At 56.7% G+C, this 17,922-nt stretch overlaps 1 protein-coding gene across 1 annotated transcript in view; it reads left to right on the top strand.

The window, feature by feature from the left end:
* The window catches only part of MYH7B (myosin, heavy chain 7B, cardiac muscle, beta), a 54,187-nt gene that overhangs the window by 29,783 nt on the left and 6,482 nt on the right, over nt 1-17,922 (top strand). Inside the window, exons 4-27 of the mRNA XM_011972413.1 lie at nt 202-363; nt 1,633-1,739; nt 1,889-2,032; nt 2,830-2,986; nt 3,288-3,315; nt 4,694-4,790; nt 6,932-6,955; nt 7,093-7,185; nt 7,304-7,367; nt 8,340-8,438; nt 9,130-9,233; nt 9,388-9,526; nt 9,799-9,917; nt 10,007-10,156; nt 10,323-10,493; nt 11,939-12,118; nt 12,213-12,345; nt 12,433-12,509; nt 12,942-13,029; nt 13,209-13,326; nt 15,017-15,140; nt 15,249-15,385; nt 16,049-16,304; nt 17,258-17,500. Coding sequence (XP_011827803.1) covers nt 273-363; nt 1,633-1,739; nt 1,889-2,032; nt 2,830-2,986; nt 3,288-3,315; nt 4,694-4,790; nt 6,932-6,955; nt 7,093-7,185; nt 7,304-7,367; nt 8,340-8,438; nt 9,130-9,233; nt 9,388-9,526; nt 9,799-9,917; nt 10,007-10,156; nt 10,323-10,493; nt 11,939-12,118; nt 12,213-12,345; nt 12,433-12,509; nt 12,942-13,029; nt 13,209-13,326; nt 15,017-15,140; nt 15,249-15,385; nt 16,049-16,304; nt 17,258-17,500 — 2,943 coding nt within the window. The 5' untranslated portion in view covers nt 202-272. The remainder of the gene's footprint in view (nt 1-201; nt 364-1,632; nt 1,740-1,888; nt 2,033-2,829; nt 2,987-3,287; nt 3,316-4,693; nt 4,791-6,931; nt 6,956-7,092; nt 7,186-7,303; nt 7,368-8,339; nt 8,439-9,129; nt 9,234-9,387; nt 9,527-9,798; nt 9,918-10,006; nt 10,157-10,322; nt 10,494-11,938; nt 12,119-12,212; nt 12,346-12,432; nt 12,510-12,941; nt 13,030-13,208; nt 13,327-15,016; nt 15,141-15,248; nt 15,386-16,048; nt 16,305-17,257; nt 17,501-17,922) is intronic.

Here is a 17,922-nt window from a genome sequence, read left to right as displayed (position 1 = left end):
GGTGGGTGAGGGTGTCCATGGGTGGCTGTGAGTCTTCCGAATCTGGAGTGGAGGAAGCCCCGGTGTTTGAGGGCGTGCATGTACGCTGGGCACTCACCCAAGGAGACTGGATTGGGAGCCAGAGGGAGTCTCCTAGTATCTGGTCTTGTGGGTTGGGGGATCATGCCCTAGTTCAGCTCCCTCGTCACTGTCATCTTCCAGTGCCTGCTGCCTTGGGCTGCCTTGAACCTGCAAGGTTTTAGCTCCTCCTCCTTCACCCCAGTGCCACTGCCATGATGGATATGAGTGAACTTGGGGAGTCTGCTCGCTACCTCCGCCAGGGCTACCAGGAGATGACGAAGGTGCACGCTATCCCATGGGATGGTAAGTGGAGGCAGAGGGGGAGGGGACACAGCCACAGAGATGCCCTTATGGACTCAGACCAGGAATTGGGAGGGGTGGCACCAGCTCAGGGCTGAAGGCGCATCGGGGCCTGACAGCTGGAGCCCTAGACCTTTCCGGCAGAGTCTGGGGCCTGGAAATTAAAACCCCAGGGACACTGTGTATATCACTGTGTGTCTGTGAGCAAGCCTTGGTTTGTTCCCCTGTGAAATGGGATAATAGCACCTACCTTCCGGAGCTGCAGTTTATGAAGACTCGGGCTGGAGCCTGAGCCTCTGAGATGAGACTGATCGGCATGTGTGCAGGCTGCCTCCACATGTCCACAAAACTTGTGCTGGGGTTATTTTTAGTGCTTTCTGCAGAGCCAAAGCCACCCTTTATTAGGGACAGGAATAAAGGCTGTACTATTTATGACCTGGTTTGCTCATAGGACAATACTAACAATAGGCAGTGTGTACCGAGTGCTTATTGTGTGTCAGGTCCAGAGCAGATGACTTTCCATACATCATCTCAACAACCTGGGGAGATGGAGACCAGCGCCAGACCTAGCTTCACAGGGCACCAGGCTCAGAGGGACCTTGTGCTTGATTCAACACTCTGCCGTTGCCATCTTGAAAGTTTTAATAGTTTTCAACAAGGGGACCCACATCGTCATTTTGTACTGGGGTCTGTAGGTTATGTCCTAGATGGTCCTAGATGGTCCTGACCTACGCACTTGGCAGAGCAGGGAACACAAACTCCGGCTTGCAGCCTGTTTCTAACCACCATGAAATCTGGGCTCCTCAAAGTTCTGGCGACAGCTGGCCAGACAGGAGAGCACAGGTTACAGAGTTAGGAGGCCTGGATTTGAGTCTTCAGTGAAATAGGGAAGGCAGGACGCCTCCCCAAGAGTTATATGCCTGATATTGAGGGACCTAAGGAGATCCCCATAACATTTTCCATATGAGGGAACTGGCCCAGAGAAAATCAGGGATTTTCCTGAAGTCAGAGGGCAAACGTGGTGGAAGCAGGGATTGGAACCCAAGCATGTAACCCAGACTCATCCTCTAATAAGGGGATCTCTAGGGACCCTCCCAGCTCCGCCCTTCCTGAGCCTGGGTTTGGAGGGTTCTTCACTGGAACTCCTGTGTCCTGGCAGAGGGGCTTTGGGGAGGGTCACAAGTCTATGGATACCATGACTTGGGAACTCCAGCTAGAACCCTGGAGGTGCCTCAGCCCCTCTCCGAGTCCAGTGCTCTCTCTGCAACCCAGGGAAGAAGCGAGTCTGGGTGCCTGATGAACAGGACGCCTACGTGGAGGCCGAGGTCAAGTCGGAGGCTACTGGGGGCAGAGTCACCGTGGAGACCAAAGACCAGAAGGTTCCGTTCCCCCTTTCCTGAGATTAGCCTCTCTGTCCCTAGGCCTCCTGGCCAGCAGGATCTGCACTCTGGGTATGTGGGTGGGGGTGACAGGTGAGGTCGGTCCGTTCCTTCCCGTCCCCTCACCTCTGCCACGGTCTGCCTGGTAGGTGCTGATGGTGCGTGAGGCTGAGCTGCAGCCCATGAACCCGCCCCGCTTCGACTTACTGGAGGACATGGCCATGATGACGCACCTGAATGAGGCCTCTGTGCTGCACAACCTGCGCCAGCGCTATGCCCGCTGGATGATCTATGTGAGCCCCAGGCCCAGGCCATGGGCGGGGCGGGGGTTGTGTGTGGGGCGGGGCTGGAGGTGAGGCTCTGGGGGCGGGCCCATAGCGGTGGGGCGGGGCTGTGAGCGATGGGGCGGGTCCATAGCGATGAGGCGGGTCTGTGAGCCATGAGGCGGGGCTGTGAGCATTGGGGGCGGGGCTGGAGGTTGGGCCTTGGAACCTTAGGGGAGCAGCTGTTCCCCGCTGCTCCGGGCGGGGGGGGGGGACTGGTGGCCGGCGTGTCTAGAACTCAGCTGCTGACTATGGAGGCCGTGGGCATGGGCTAGGGCAGGGCTGTGAGCACGAGTCAGGGGCGAGGCCAGGACAGCCACAGAGGGTGTGGTGTGGCAAGTCAAGTGGCTCCTTGAGTAATATCGCAGGGGTCACAGCCTTCTGAAGACTGGGGCCTGGGGATGGGAACTTAGGTTATCCCTCCCAAAACCCTACCAGTAGGCCAGACGTGGTGGCCAATGCCTGTAATCCCAGCACTTTGGGAGGTTGAGGCAGGCGGATCACCTGAGGTCAGGAGTTCGACACCAACCTGGCCAACATGGTGAAACCCCATCTCTACTAAAAATACAAAAATTAGCCAGGCGTGGTGGTGTGCGCTTGCAGTCCTAGCTACCCTGGGAGGCTGAGGCAGGAGAACTGCTTGAACGCGGGAGGTGGAGGTTGCAGTGAGCTGAGATCATGCCATTGCACTCCAGCCTGGGAGACACAGCAAGACTCCATCTCAAAAACAACTAACAACAAAAACCCTACCTATACTCTCTTCTCAGACCTACTCCGGCCTCTTCTGTGTCACCATCAACCCCTACAAATGGCTCCCAGTCTACACGGCCTCCGTGGTGGCCGCTTACAAAGGAAAGCGCCGCTCGGAGGCCCCGCCCCATATATATGCGGTGGCAGACAACGCCTACAATGACATGCTGCGCAGTAAGGGCCGCCTGGACTCCCCCCAACCCCAGACCCCGACCTTGGTCCCTGGAGGCCTCTGTAAAGGACCCCCTTCCCCCACTGGCACTGCCCCCCTTTTGACGCTGCTGGACATAGTCGCCCAGCTGTTCTGTCCCTCCGCATGGGAGCTGACCTCCACTAGGGACAGCCCCACTCACTCATTCCCATTCCTGGCTCTGGGTAGTGGGGTCTACCCCAGGGCGATGGATACCCAAGGTGTTTGACCTGTGGCTGGCCTGGCACCTTGGCCGACTTCTCTATCCCCTTCCCTTTCCTCCAGACCGCGACAACCAGTCCATGCTGATCACGTGAGTGAGGGGCTCTGGGGGTGGGGTGGGAAATGCTGGCCATCTGGCAGAAAGAGGGCGGTACCACAGTCATTTCCCAGGGTTGAATCCAAAGTGCTTAGGGCAGGGCTTTTACCACCTGGAGCTAGTGTCCCAGCTGAAGCTAAATTAGGCCTGAGCACATTCCCTGCCCCGATTCTGAACAGATGTGTTCTTGATGGTGGATAGGGAGGGCACACCCACAAATGGAGTGACCACCAGCCCCATACCTCCTCTCCCTGGGGCCTGGAATCTCCCACCTTGATCTTCTGGGGTTCTAATTCTGGCTGAGGGGCAGCAGGAAAATTCCTCTGCCCGTCTTCCTTTTCACCATCTACTTACGTCTGAATCTTACCTCTGATCCTTCTGTTGCCTCTGTGGGAAAACGGTAGAATTCTTACATGCCAGGTTCTTGACCAGTCAGGCCAATATGGACAATGTTTAGTGGGAGTGTGCTTGCATGCATGCAGTTAAGAGCAAGGGCCTTGGCTGGGCACAGTGGCTCAAGCCTGTAATTTCTGCACTTTGGGAGGCTGAGGTGGGTGGATCACTTGAGGTCAGGAGTTTGAGACCAGCCTAGCCAACATGGTGAAACCCCATCTCTACTAAAAATACAAAAAATTAGCCGAGCATGGTGGCTACTGAGTACTGTAATCCCAGCTACTCAGGAGGCTGAGGCAGGAGAATTGCTTGAACCCAGGAGATGGAGGTTGCAGTGAGCCAAGATTGCGCCACTGCACTCCGGCCTGGGCTCCATCTCAAAAAAAAAGGAAAAAAAAAAAAAAAGCAAGTGCCTTTAACCCAGACGGGCCTGGCTGAGTGCGGTAGCTCACGCCTGTAATCCCAGCACTTGGGGAGGCTAAGGCGGGAGGATTGCCTGAGGCCAGGGGTTTGAGACCAGCTGGGCAACATAGCGAGACCCCATCTTTAAAAAAAAAAAATGAAAAGTTAAATTAAAAACCCTACCTACCACAGACAGTTATACTCAGTGAGTTGATATATGTGCCTGGCACACAGCAGGGACAGCCACAGAACTCCTGACGCCCAGTTCCTTGTTCCTAAAGTGGGGGTGATAATGGAGCCTGCCTTCCAGGGTTTTCTGAGCCGAAACTGAGCCGATGGAGTAAAGTGCCTGGCACTGAGTTAGTGCTTAGTGGACGGTGGCATAATCGTGTATTGTCATCTCACAGGGGTGGTCTACACTGGCTTGCTTTGTACACCTCTGAGGGTTGATCCATCCTTGGGGGTTTCAAGTTGGGGGGAAGGAGATGTGGGGGCCTCTGCTTGAGGGATGAGGCATTGGGGGTGGGGGAGAATTAGGCAAGATGGGCATTGGTGACTTATGTTTGTGTTGTCCAAGCGGAGAGTCGGGGGCCGGTAAGACGGTTAACACCAAGCGGGTCATTCAGTACTTTGCCATCGTCGCTGCCCTGGGAGACGGGCCGGGCAAGAAGGCCGTAAGACTTGCCCACTCGGGCATGATCCCTGTTGCTTCTCGCTCTTTTTCTTCTTTCTTCCTCTCCTTTTTTTTTTTTTTTTCCTTTTTAAAAACTTTGCTCCCCAGAACCCTGAGCCCTGCCTGAGCCTCCCACCCTGGTGGGGGACTCTGGCCTGAGCAAGGCTTGACCAGAAAGGCTGTGGCCACCTGACACGCCTGCCTTTGCATTTCCATTGATAACACGGAGGGGTGGGACCACATTGCCGTTTCTAAATTTGTGTAATTTTTATCTTCCATTGTGACCTTCATATATTGAAAGAGTTTACTAGATGGGCTGCTTTTACTAAGTGTTGTTGTCTTGGTTTCCCTGACAGTTACCTGCCACTGACATGTTAGACACAGAGGTTGGCTGGCATGGAGGGCACTGGGCGTTCCCAACAGCCGGGGTTGGCAGGGCAATTTTGTGCCTTGTGATTTCTGTACAGTTTTTTGGAAATTTCTGAAACAATGGGGCCCAGTTTTTTTGTTTTTGTTTTTAAGGCCTAACATTTCATCCCTAGCCTTGGGGCCAGGTGTTCAGAGCTCTGTGGCTACCCCCAGATGGGCGGCCTTTTCTTTCCAGAAGCCTGAGGCCTCCCTCCCCACCCAGTCCCTGCTCCTGGTCTTGTTGAGCCTTGCTTTGTTCTGGGTGTTTTTCTTCTTTTTTTCCCCTATTTTTTTTCTTTCTTTCTTTCTTTTTTTCTTTCTTTTCTTTCTTTCTTTTTTTTTTTTGCCTTTTCCTTTTTACCCGTTTGATTGTCTTGATTTTTGATTTTCATTTCAGTTTTGTTTTGTTTTGTTTTTGCTGTTGACTTTTTGGTCCTTTTTCCTCCTTCCCTTTCCTGCCCTGTCTTCCAAACCCTGAAAAAGGTCTCTGGGGATGTAACAGAAAGTTGGGTTGGTCGAGTGACAGGAAGAGATGTCAGGGAGAGGTCAGAGCTGGCAGGGACACAGCTGGAAGGGCAGAGGAGCACCTGGGCAGAAAGGAGCTGGGACAGTGGAGCCCAGGGGAGAGGGTCAGGCAAGGGAGGGGTGGGAGAGGCTGCCCGCAGGAGCCATGGCTGCAGGACCTTAAAAGGTTGATCAACTCCCCTTACCTTGGCCCCAAATTTGGCCAAACGGGTCAGAGAGAGCCCTGCACAAAAGCACTGGATGGGAGTGTATTGGGCGGGGGTCCCACCTCCCCTGCCCGATGTCTCTGTGGGTATTTTAACTCTTGGGCTCCCTAGAGGTGAATGAATGACCACAAAGTCCCTGGTAGCGTATCTGTTCCCTCCAGAATCCATTCCTTCCCTTCTCTCCCTTTCTTCCGTGGCTCCCAGCATCCGGGGTAGGGAAAAGAAGGAAAGGAAAAGGAAGGGAAGGTGAGGATGAGGCTAGGATGGGGGAGAGGGAGGATCTGCTCAATTCAGTTAGTCCCTCTGGGTGCCACACAGGACAGCTGTAGCATCCGGGAGGCAGGATGCTGGGTACCTGCCCTGCCGCTCCTGACTTGCTGTGTGGCCTTGAGCAGATCCACTCCCTGCTCCAAGCTTAGTTTCCTCATTTGCAAATTAGGGCTAATAATTGGCAGCTGGCAGGGCCATTGTGAGCACTGGTAGGTATACAGACAGACATACAATGAAGACACACCCAATTGCATTACAAAGGAGAGGTGTGTAAGGTCATAGCGGGAGTTTAGGGCAGGAAGGTTCAGACCAGAAAGAGGTCTATTCCAGCTTTGGAGCAGCCAGGAGGCCTTCCTAGAGGAGGGGGCACGTGGACTGGGCTCTGGAGGACCCTATATTTTAGTCGGGAGGCCCCTGGGGCTTGGAGCAGGGCCACTGCGTGTAGACTGGAAAATGAAGGGCGGCCAGAGGCCAGGCTGGGGCAGAGGAGGCTGCAGGTGGAGACTCTGGCTGGGGCTGTGCCACTCCCACTTTCCAGCATTTTGCCTTCTAACAGCTGGAGGAGGGTCAGGCCAAGGGGCGGAGGGTGGGGGCCACGCATTCGGGTAACTAACGTCCACCCCCGTCCTGCTGCCCGCTGCCTTCCGCTGACACCCCGCCCCATCCTGCCCTGCCCTGCCCTGCCCTGCCCCGGAGGCCTCGCCCTCCAATGTTGTCTATCTTCTTCCCCCAGCAATTTCTGGCAACAAAGACTGGGGTGAGTATGGGGCCAAAGTGAACGGGGCAGGCCTGGGGGTGCCCCCTTCCTCTGCACAACAGAGGGGCCACGGGGGACTCTGGCCTCCTGGTGGGTAGGCATCAGAGCTGACGGACCCCTCACCCCCACCACCCCAGGGCACCCTTGAGGATCAAATCATCGAGGCCAACCCTGCCATGGAGGCCTTTGGCAACGCCAAGACCCTGAGGAATGATAACTCCTCCCGCTTTGTGAGTGGCCGAGGTGGGAGGGGCGGTGGGGATGCGGCAGGCCGCCAGCAGCAGGTCGGGTACAGGTGGGGACAGCGCTGGCTGTGCCCCTTGGCTGAGGGCTCCTCTCTGCCCACAGGGCAAGTTTATCCGCATTCACTTTGGTCCCTCTGGGAAGCTGGCATCTGCGGATATTGACAGCTGTGAGTCAGCCCGCTGTGGGTGGTGCAGGGGAAGGAGGCCCCGGGCAGGGCCTGAGCCCGGCCACCGCAACTTGGCCTCCGTCATCACGACTTCTGGGCTCCCACCTGCTCTAGGCACTTCTCTGTACTCCCTGGCTGCTACCCAGCTCAGGCCACCTCACCCATCACCAGAACATCACCCCAGCCTCTGCCTGGTCTCCAGCCTCCTCTCCTCTACACGGCCATAGTTTTGCTGGTCATATCCTGTTTCTGCTTGAAAGCTTTCTCTAGATCCTGTCACCTGAGGATGGAGACTCATCCTCATTTGGCCAGTCAGGCTCCTGTGACTGCACCCCTAGCCTGTCCCCAGTCTTCTCTCTGGCCACCAAGAGGGCAGACCTGGCCCACGCCCCTCCTGCCCCAGCTGCACAGCTATACTCAGAGTGCCCCATCCTTCCAGGCGCCCCGCTGGGAAGTGCCCCAGTATCACCCAGCTGCACAGACCCCAGGCACCTAGGCCACACTCAAGGGGGCCAGGGACACAGAGGGGCCCCCACGTTGGCCACTCCCCACGTTGGGCTGCATGGCTAGGTTCTGACAGATGAGCACAGACAGGCAGTGACGGGGATAAGGATAGACTGTAATTCACACCCTGACCCCTAAACACAGACACACACACAGGCTCGGCCACACATGCACACACGCTGACACACCAACAGATAGAAACCTGCACACGCAGACACCACACTCACCCCACACACACGAGGACACACACTGACCCATCTGGCCAGAGATACACACAGGTACAGACAATACGGCTCATGTGATGACGCAGGCATAGGAGAGACGCCCTCCCCGCACACGCTGGCGGGTGCAGACGCAGCCCCCCTGCACGCTCCCTGCCCCCCTCTCTCCCTCCGCATCACCCGCTTGGGACGTCCGTCCACTCTGGGGAGGTGTGGGAGATGGCAGGCCGGCGCCCCTTCTCCCCAGATCTCCTGGAGAAGTCACGGGTGATCTTCCAGTTGCCTGGTGAGCGCAGCTACCACGTCTACTACCAGATTCTCTCAGGGAGAAAGCCAGAGCTGCAGGGTGAGGGGCAGTACAATGAAGGGGGTGGGAGTGAGAACCCGGAGGGGCTGCCTGGCGCTTCCTGGCCCCCATCAGGCCAGGCCCTGGTGGTCGTTCCCTCCCTGTCCTGGGGTCTGTGGCCTCTCTTCTTTCTTGGGACTTCTGGTTACTTTCCTGCTAGGGAACAGTCGTCTTAGCTCCAGCAACCTGCCAGCGTGTTATTGCTTCCTCCAGAAACCTAAGCCCTAAACCCCACCTGCTGTCCTGAGACTAGAGAGGTCCCACCCAGTACCCAAGGCAGACTGATGACTGTCTAGGCCCAGCTCTCCTCCCTGGCAAGCCCCTCGAGGGCAGAGTCTGGTCCTCCCTGTGCCCCAGCATCTAGCATGGGATCTGGGCCAGAGTGGGCCATGAGCAACCGTCAAAAGATAAGTGAGACGTGGGGACTGTGGTTCATTCCTCAGAGAGCCAGAAACAAAGAGAAGCCAGGGTCAAAGTGAAGGCCAGGTCAGGGCCCCTCACTCTCAGTGCCCTCAGCCTTGGCGGAGGTGATGATGAGAAACTTAGGCCCCAGAGTGGGAGATGAGGTCCTCTGGGAGGGCCCTAGACTCCTGCTGAGCTTGTCCCCCAGGATCCCCTATGCTGTAATTGTTGTGGGGAGAAGAGCCGGTAAGCACCGCCTGACCTGCCTTTCTCTCTCCCACGTCCCCAGACATGCTGCTTCTGTCTATGAACCCCTATGACTACCACTTCTGCAGCCAGGGCGTCATCACGGTGGACAACATGAATGATGGGGAGGAGCTCATCGCCACTGATGTACGGGCTCTGGTGGGAGGGGAGCTGTGTGGGTGCCTGTGGTGGGATTGGAGAGCACTGCCGGTGCCCCCAGCTGCATGAATGGTCCAGGGGCAGTGCCTGGCTGGACCCTGGAAAAGCCCAGACCTCTCTGAACTCTCTCCCCGCACCCCAGCATGCCATGGACATCCTGGGCTTCAGTGTGGATGAGAAGTGTGCCTGCTATAAGATCGTGGGTGCCCTCCTGCACTTTGGCAACATGAAGTTCAAGCAGAAGCAGTGGGAGGAGCAGGCGGAGGCCGATGGCACTGAGAGTGAGGGGCCCTGACCTGGCCTTCACCTTGACCCAGACCTCAAACATCCTGTCCATGATGGTTAACCCCAACTCTTGTCCACAACCTTTAACCTCAGCCTTACCTGACCCTGCCTCCTCAGCTTCAAACCCTTACCCTCCTGAGGCTTTGTTTGCTAGCCCTGAACTTGACGCCTCTTAACTTCCCTCTCCTAGCCCCAGCCTGAGGCAGTAGAGCCCCTGAGTGCCCATGGTGGTGTCCTCCTCCCTTACCCTACTCGTGTGCCCTGCCAGGTGCTGACAAGGCTGCCTACCTGATGGGGGTCAGCAGTGGGGACCTCCTCAAAGGCCTTTTGCATCCCCGGGTGCGTGTAGGGAATGAGTATGTAACCAAGGGCCAGAGTGTGGAGCAGGTAAGCTGCCTGCAGGCTAAGCCCATGGGGGACAGCAGGGCAGGGTCCCCTCCTTGCCAGGTCCCAGCCCAGCCTCCCTGCACCTCCAGGTGGTGTTTGCTGTAGGGGCTCTGGCCAAGGCCACCTATGACCGGCTGTTCAGGTGGCTGGTGTCTCGGATCAACCAGACCCTGGACACAAAGCTGCCCCGGCAGTTCTTCATCGGGGTTCTGGACATCGCTGGGTTTGAGATCTTTGAGGTGAGGGCAGACCCTCACCTTGGGCTCTGTTCTCTCCAAGGTAGAGGACATGGGCCAGTGTGGGGGCAGAAGCCCTGGCCTTCTGCCTGGAAGTTGGGGGTGAACTCATGCCCCTCCCCAGGCCTCCCTTTCCCCATCTGCTGAGCCAGGCCCCTCCCTCTTGTAGTTCAACAGCTTCGAACAGCTGTGTATCAACTTCACCAATGAGAAACTGCAGCAGTTCTTCAACCAGCACATGTTTGTGCTGGAGCAGGAGGAGTACAAGCGGGAGGGCATCGACTGGGTCTTCATCGACTTCGGCCTCGACCTGCAGCCTTGCATCGACCTCATCGAGAAGGTGGGGGCCGGGGCAAGGTCACTCTGAGGAAGGGAGGGTGTGTGTGGTGAGCAAGCAGGGATGGATGACCATGGCTTGCATGGAAGCCTGTGCAAGTGTGCATGGAAGCATGTGACTGTGCTGCAGTAAGCATACATATGTGAGTGTAATAGTGACAGCGTGTTTATGTGCTTGTGTGTGAAAGGGCACGTGTGTGAATGGGTGTGTTGGAGTTGAGCATGTGAGCAATGCAAATGCATGCATCCCAGTACTGTGGACAACAGCTCCTCCTGGGTGCTCAGAATTCTGCAGCTCACAAGGCCCTGTTTGCAGCCACAATTTCACTGGATCCCTAGAACTGCCCTGGGTGCAGAGCAGGGTATGTTTCCTTGTTTTTGTGATTGTGGAATATTATGTATATTTACCCATTGTACAAAGAATGGAAGAAAGAAAATTTGAAAAATTGGCAGGGGAAAAAACGTTTCTCCCCATTCCTACCACAGTCAGTCACATGACACTTAGGTTCATTTCCTCAAAATCCTTTATCCTTTTTTTTTTTTTTTTTTGAGATGGAGTCTCAGTCTGTTGCCCAGGCTGGAGTACAATGGCACCATCTCAGCTCACTGCAACCCCCACCTCCAGGGTTTAAGCAATTCTCCTGCCTCAACCTCCCAAGTAGCTGGGATTACAGGCATGTGCCACCATACCTAGCTAATTTTTGTATTTTTAATAGAGACAGGGTTTTGCCATTTTGGCCAGGCTGGCCTCGAACTCCTGACTTCAAGTGATCTACCTGCCTCGGCCTCCCAAAGTGCTTGGAATACAGGCGTGAGCCACCACGCCCGGCCTATCCATTTTCTTTTATAGACACAGATTTCATTCATATCATACCTTTTCTCTGAAAATGTATTTTGAATGTTGCTGATGGCAAGAGTAGTTCATGCAGTGGATGGGTTTCATGCGATGCATTTCTGCAGTCCCCTACGGCTGGGCATTTAGGTCCTGACAGCTTTTTAAATATTGTATCAGCACTGAAGACATGCATCTTCCCACTCTGCAGGTTAGAAGACTGAGGCTTAGTGATGTCGGAGGGCCCCACAGCTAGTGAGTGAGGAAGCCAAAATGTGACCTTAATGGGTTTTTGGACTTACCCCGTGTTTGTGTGTGAGAGCCATGGCTGTGGCGGGGGTGAGAGTGGGTACAGCGATAGCAGCTTGGGTTTGCCGTTAGAAGTGAAGATGACAACTTGGTGCTGCAGATTTTGCAGGAGGGGTTGGAGCCAAGCCACAAACTTTTCTCTTAGGAGATGGGTTCTTGGAGTGGGTCTGGTGTCTGACCGGGCAGATGGCTGAGGCTGGGCATCTGGGAAGGCTCCCATAAGGGAGGTGGCCTGGGGAACAGGGGTTCAGTCCTTCCAGGATGGACTGGCTTGATGGTGGCTTTTCAAGCTCGTTCTCTGTTCCCAGCCACTGGGCATCCTGTCCATCCTGGAGGAGGAATGCATGTTCCCCAAGGCCTCAGATGCCAGCTTCCGGGCCAAGCTCTACGACAACCACGCGGGGAAGTCACCCAATTTCCAGCAGCCTCGGCCTGACAAGAAGCGCAAGTACCAGGCCCACTTCGAGGTGGTCCACTACGCGGGCGTGGTAGGTGCTTGCTGGAGCCCCAGTCCTCAGCCAGGCTCCTCCCTCCCTGCTCCAAGTCCCCCACCTGGGCTCAGCACCTGTCTGGTCTCTCCAGGTGCCTTACAGCATCGTGGGCTGGCTGGAGAAAAACAAGGATCCCCTGAATGAGACAGTGGTCCCCATCTTCCAGAAGTCACAGAATAGGCTCCTGGCGACTCTCTATGAGAACTATGCGGGCTCCTGCTCCAGTGAGTACTGAGGGACAAGATCTCTGCTCTGACAGGGGTCCACAGAGTGACATTCCCTGGAGTGACCAGGCCCCTTGTCTCTATTAGCCGAGCCCCCCAAGTCTGGGGTGAAAGAGAAGCGTAAGAAGGCAGCATCGTTCCAGACGGTGTCCCAGCTGCACAAGGTGAGGCCCCATCTGGGCCCCAGGTAGACCCCTCACTCTTGGCAGCCTCCAGCCCTGCCCTTCACCCCCTGCCCTGTCCCCCGTGTCTTGGGCGGGCAGCTGTTAAGACTTGCAGTGATGTTTAACTCCTCTCCACGTGAACATCACAGCAAGTCTGTGCTGCTTCCCGTCCCTACGCTGCCTGGGCAGGGTTTGCGGGGGAAGGGGTGGGAGCCCTGGACTCTGGGAGGGACGGGGATTTGGCAGGGGAGTGAAGACTTCGGTGGTGGTGATGGGAGATGGCGAAGGGTCTCCCATCACCAGAATGAGAGTGAAAGAGCAAGAGTACAGGGCACTTAGGGCCCTGCTCCCGTCTCGGTCCTGACTACTGCGGCATCCAATTCTGGTTCTCTGCCCCCTTTGTGCCTTTCCCTCACTCTTGCCTGCCACCAGGAGAACCTCAACAAGCTGATGACCAACCTGCGGGCCACACAGCCCCACTTCGTCCGCTGCATTGTTCCTAACGAGAACAAAACCCCAGGTAGTCACCCAGGGCTCGCCTGGCTGGGGCTGGGGGGCTGTCGTGGGAAGGTGACAGGGCAGAGGCCAGGAGGCTCAGTACATCTTCCCCCTCGCCTCGCAGGGTCTCCACTGCTACTTTTTCTCTGGGGCCTGTGGGTGTGCCTGTTGACCTCTGACCTTTTCCCCTCTCATGTCCAGGGGTCATGGATGCCTTCTTGGTGCTACACCAGCTGCGCTGCAATGGGGTCCTGGAGGGGATCCGGATCTGCCGCCAAGGGTTTCCCAACAGGCTGCTCTACACCGACTTCCGGCAGCGGTGGGCGACCCCTTCCCCCGCCCGCTGCTCCAGGTGGAGGCCTGAGGGGCTGGGCAGGACACACACGTCAGAGCCCAACAGACAGATGGTCCCCTGTCTGGAGGGGGAAGCAGGGACTGTGAGGGGCCTGGCCAGGCATCCCAGCAAGAGATGGGGGTGGCTCAGACCTGGCCAGGGACTTGCGGAGAAGTGAACAGGCTTGGGGCGAATACTGGAGGTGGAGCCAACAGGCCTCAGTGATGAGCTGGACACGGACTTCTGGATGCAGAAAAGACAAGAGTGATTTCTAGATTTGGCAGTGAGCAACCTGGGAGCTACCAGTGGTAGATTGACTGAGATACAAAAACGGTTTTTTGATTTGGGGGAGAGGTGAGGGGATACTGGTTTGAGCTCTGTTTTGCATATGTCAGGTTTGAAATGCCTCCAGCAGACACCCTAGAAGTGTCATGGGGGAGACTCGAATTATCAGTCTGGAGCTGAGGGCAGCGGGCAGAAAGGAAGCAGATTTGGGAGTTGAATGAGAATCGTGTGGACGAGGCTTCATGTGACGCCTGGCACATAGTGAGCGCCAGGGCAGTGCTGCTGGCTCCTCCCCGTTCCCTCGATAGGCAACAAGCATCCATCGTTCCTTCTCCCTCCAGAAGTCATGATGTCATCCACACTATCCTTTGTAAACAGAGGTTCATACAGATACCGTACACGCACACACACGCATGGTGCTGTAAGCTTGTTTTTTCATGTAACAGTCTGGCCTGGAGATCGTTCCTTATCCACAGACATATTCCTGTGGTCATCGTCCGTCTTTGATGGCTGCGAAACATCTCACAGTCTGCTGGACTGCATGCTTTGTTTAATGAGTCCCCTCGTGAGGGGCCTTTTGTGTTTCTGGTTTTGCCTTCACAGCGTGGCTGGAGCCCACCTGACCCACACAGCCCTGTGCACATGTGCACGTGCATCCGCCTAGAAGTGGGTGGGCTGGGAGCCCTGGCTCCTTAGCATTAGAATTCTCTCCCAAATGTTTCTTTGGTGATAGGGCACAGCATGTCACCTTCTACTAATATTTTTTGCCTTTAAAAAAGTTTTAAAAAATAGTGCATGCCTTCTGTCAAAAGCCCCTTCAAAAACTCACTGAACGCATTTAAAATCCCAAGGTTGTGTGTTTTTTTTGAGACAGAGTCTCACTCTGTCGCCCAGGCTGGAGTGCAGCGGCGCGATCTTGGCTCACTACAACCTCTGCCCTCCCAGGTTCAAGCAATTCTGCAATTCTTCTGCCTCAGCCTCCTAAGTAGCTGGGATTATAGGCGCCCGCCACTATGCCCCAATAATTTTTGTGTTTTTAGTAGAAACGGGGTTTCGCCATGTTGCCCACGCTGGTCTTGAACTCCTGGGCTCAAGCAGTCCACCCGCCTCGGCCTCCCAAAGTGTTGAGATTACAGGCGTGAGCCACCACACCCGGCCAGTCCCCCAGGGATTTTAAGTGGAATATCCCTAGTGTCCCCATGTGGTGACACATCCCCGGCCCCCTTGTTCGGCGTGTGCCCTGCTGGAACCTCTGCACCAGCCTCGGAGAGGCTCAGGAACGAGTCCCCTGCTACCCACGCCAGCCTCCTCGGTCCCTGACTTCTCCATTCTCAGTGGCCTGTGCCCCACACCCAGCCCTCTCCTTACCAGCTCTGCGCTGCTTTCCCAGGTACCGTATCCTGAACCCCAGTGCCATCCCGGACGACACCTTCATGGACAGCAGGAAGGCCACAGAGAAGCTGCTGGGCTCACTGGACTTGGACCACGCCCAGTACCAGTTTGGCCACACCAAGGTCGGGGCACTGTGGGATCAAGGCTGGCCCTGACTGTGGCGGTCACACTGGGCAGGGTTCATGCAGATGGTTGGGGGTTAACCTGGCTGTCCCCTTCTCTGCCCCCAGGTGTTCTTCAAGGCTGGGCTTCTAGGCGTCCTGGAAGAGCTCCGTGACCAGCGCCTGGCCAAGGTGCTAACGCTGCTGCAGGCACGGAGCCGTGGCCGCCTCATGCGCCTTGAGTACCAGCGCCTGCTGGGAGGAAGGTGGGTGTGGGAAGGAGGCTGGGGACAGGATGTGGCCCTGCCCCTCAGCTCCCAGACCCACTGGCTCTCCCAGCCCTGACATGCTGTCCTGTAGTCAGATCAGCCCCTGTGGCTGCTTGGAGCAAGGTTCTGTTCTGTGTCTCCCCAGCGTCCATTTCCCCACTTCAAAAATTGGGGTAGGGCACTTGCTTCTCCATTCCAGGCCATCAGTGTGTGGCTCGGAGGGGCAGCGATGGCACCCAGTGTTTTCCAAGACTCTTGAGTGCCGGGCCCTGGGCAAGATACTTTCTCTGCATTATCCTGGTTGAAGCGCTGATGGTCCTGAGACACAGGCGCTGTGATGGTCTCCACTCAGCAGAGGAGTGCCTGCGTCAGAGAGCCAGTGCCAGCTGGCATGTCAGCCCAGGCCACTGACCCCAGAGCCCCATGGCTTAACAGCCATGGTGTCTTCTGGCACTTGCAGAGGCCACCAGGACATGGGGGCTCATGAGCCTCTTCACTGGAGGCAGGCCTGTGGGCCTGTGGGCCTCTCCTGTAAAGCAGAGGTATTAGGAGCTACTCCATGAGGCTGCTAGGAAGGCAAAACAAGTGAACTGTGCCTAGTGTCACCATTTGTGACGGGCAGCACTGAGCCAGCTTCACAGCTCGGCTGCCCCTCCCTAGGGATGCGCTGTTCACCATCCAGTGGAACATCCGTGCCTTCAATGCCGTCAAGAACTGGTCATGGATGAAACTCTTTTTCAAGATGAAGCCACTGCTGCGCTCGGCGCAGGCTGAGGAGGAGCTGGCGGCCCTGCGGGCAGAGCTGCGGGGGTTGCGAGGGGCGCTGGCTGCGGCTGAGGCCAAGCGCCAGGAACTGGAGGAGACGCACGTCAGTGTCACCCAGGAGAAGAATGACCTGGCCCTGCAGTTGCAGGCCGTGAGTCGGGGTTCCCCTTGTAACTGGGCGACCCCGGCCCTGAGTACCCCTGGCTGCTCTGAGGAATACTTCAGCCAGACCCATGGGACTCAGGCCTTACGTCTCCCTGTTCCAGAGGTGCCATGAGATGAGGCCTCCATGTCCCAGCCTCCCCACCCCAAGGCCTCGTCTGGCCATATGTCCTGGCACTCTCCCCTCGTGCCACCTTGGCCTCCCGCTAAAGCAGAGGAACCCTAGCTCCCCAGCTCTCCCCTCCTTGCTATCCCTGAAACCAAACAGACCATGCTGTATTCTCTGGTTAAGGGCCATGGGAACCCAGGTGGCAGATAACAGGGTGATAGCCAGAGGGCATGGATCAAGGGTCTGGAATCTCCCCAGGTCCATAGAGCAAGCTTTCCTGCCTTTGGCACGTGGCATTGTGTATCAGTTGTGTGCCAGGCTCAGGCTAGTGCAGGAGGAACATTGGTGGGAAGACGGAGATGGCCCTGTGGTCACAAAACTCACCTGCTAGTGCAGAAGACTGTGCTGCAGCCGGGCAGTAAGGAAATGGGGGGTAAGGATATCTGAGCCCTTCCAGGGAGTGCCTCCAGGAGCCCGTCCGTGGCTGTGCGGGGGCTGCTGCTGCTCACCCTGCCCCTCGGAAGGCCTCAGCCCAACAGTGGGGCAGGGGGCTTTTCTCTCAGAACCCTTGTTGGGCCTCACTCTGGGCTGCCCCCCACAGGTCTAACGTTCCCCTCGTGATGCTCTGGGGTGTCCCTCTCCCTGAGCCCTTGCCCCTCCATGCCCAAGAGCAGGTCAAGGCATTCCTGAGTTCTCAGAGCCCAGCTAAGCATGGGCTTCAAACCTTTGGATGGACAAACAGAAATAGTTTCCTCTCCAGGGCCTGACCCGGTGTCCCTCTGCTGGTTTACCTGGCCCTCCCCTGACCCGGCCCCACTCCGTGTGCCCTCCAGGAGCAGGACAACCTGGCAGATGCCGAGGAGCGCTGCCACTTGCTGATCAAGTCCAAGGTGCAGCTGGAGGGGAAGGTGAAGGAGCTGAGTGAGCGGCTGGAGGATGAGGAGGAGGTGAACGCTGACCTGGCCGCCCGCCGGCGCAAGCTGGAGGACGAGTGCACGGAGCTCAAGAAGGACATTGATGACCTGGAGCTGACACTGGCCAAAGCTGAGAAGGAGAAGCAAGCCACTGAGAACAAGGTGTGGGCCGGGCCAGCTGTGGGGAAGGGCCCAGAGCCAGGGGGCCAGCTTTGGGGCAGGCGGCTGCAGGTCCCACCCCTGCTCTGCTAAGCCTCTGCTTTGTGGCCCTGGGCATGTCACTACCTTTCTTGGTCCTCAGTTTCCTTGTCTGTCAAGTAGGGTTAGCAGCACTACCATTAGGGTAGCTGGTGATGTGGTGTGAGACTGGCCTTTCCTGAGCACACACACCTGGGCCTTGCACACAGTAGGTGTTCAGCACATGCTGGCGATCCTCATCCATCCTGGAGTGCAAGCCCCTTGAGGGCAGGAACTCCATGTCCCCAGCTCTGCATCCTGCAGGTGACTTCTGACCTTGAGCTCTCGTGATGGCCGCTGTGGTTCCCAGTGCTGGAGGAGTGACTCCATTACACAGGAGGGAAAGT

Source organism: Mandrillus leucophaeus, unplaced genomic scaffold, assembly GCF_000951045.1.
Source record: "Mandrillus leucophaeus isolate KB7577 unplaced genomic scaffold, Mleu.le_1.0 Scaffold129, whole genome shotgun sequence".
NCBI lineage: Eukaryota > Metazoa > Chordata > Mammalia > Primates > Cercopithecidae > Mandrillus > Mandrillus leucophaeus.
Note: the sequence above shows the minus strand (reverse complement) of the source record. Positions and strands in the feature narration are given on the sequence as shown.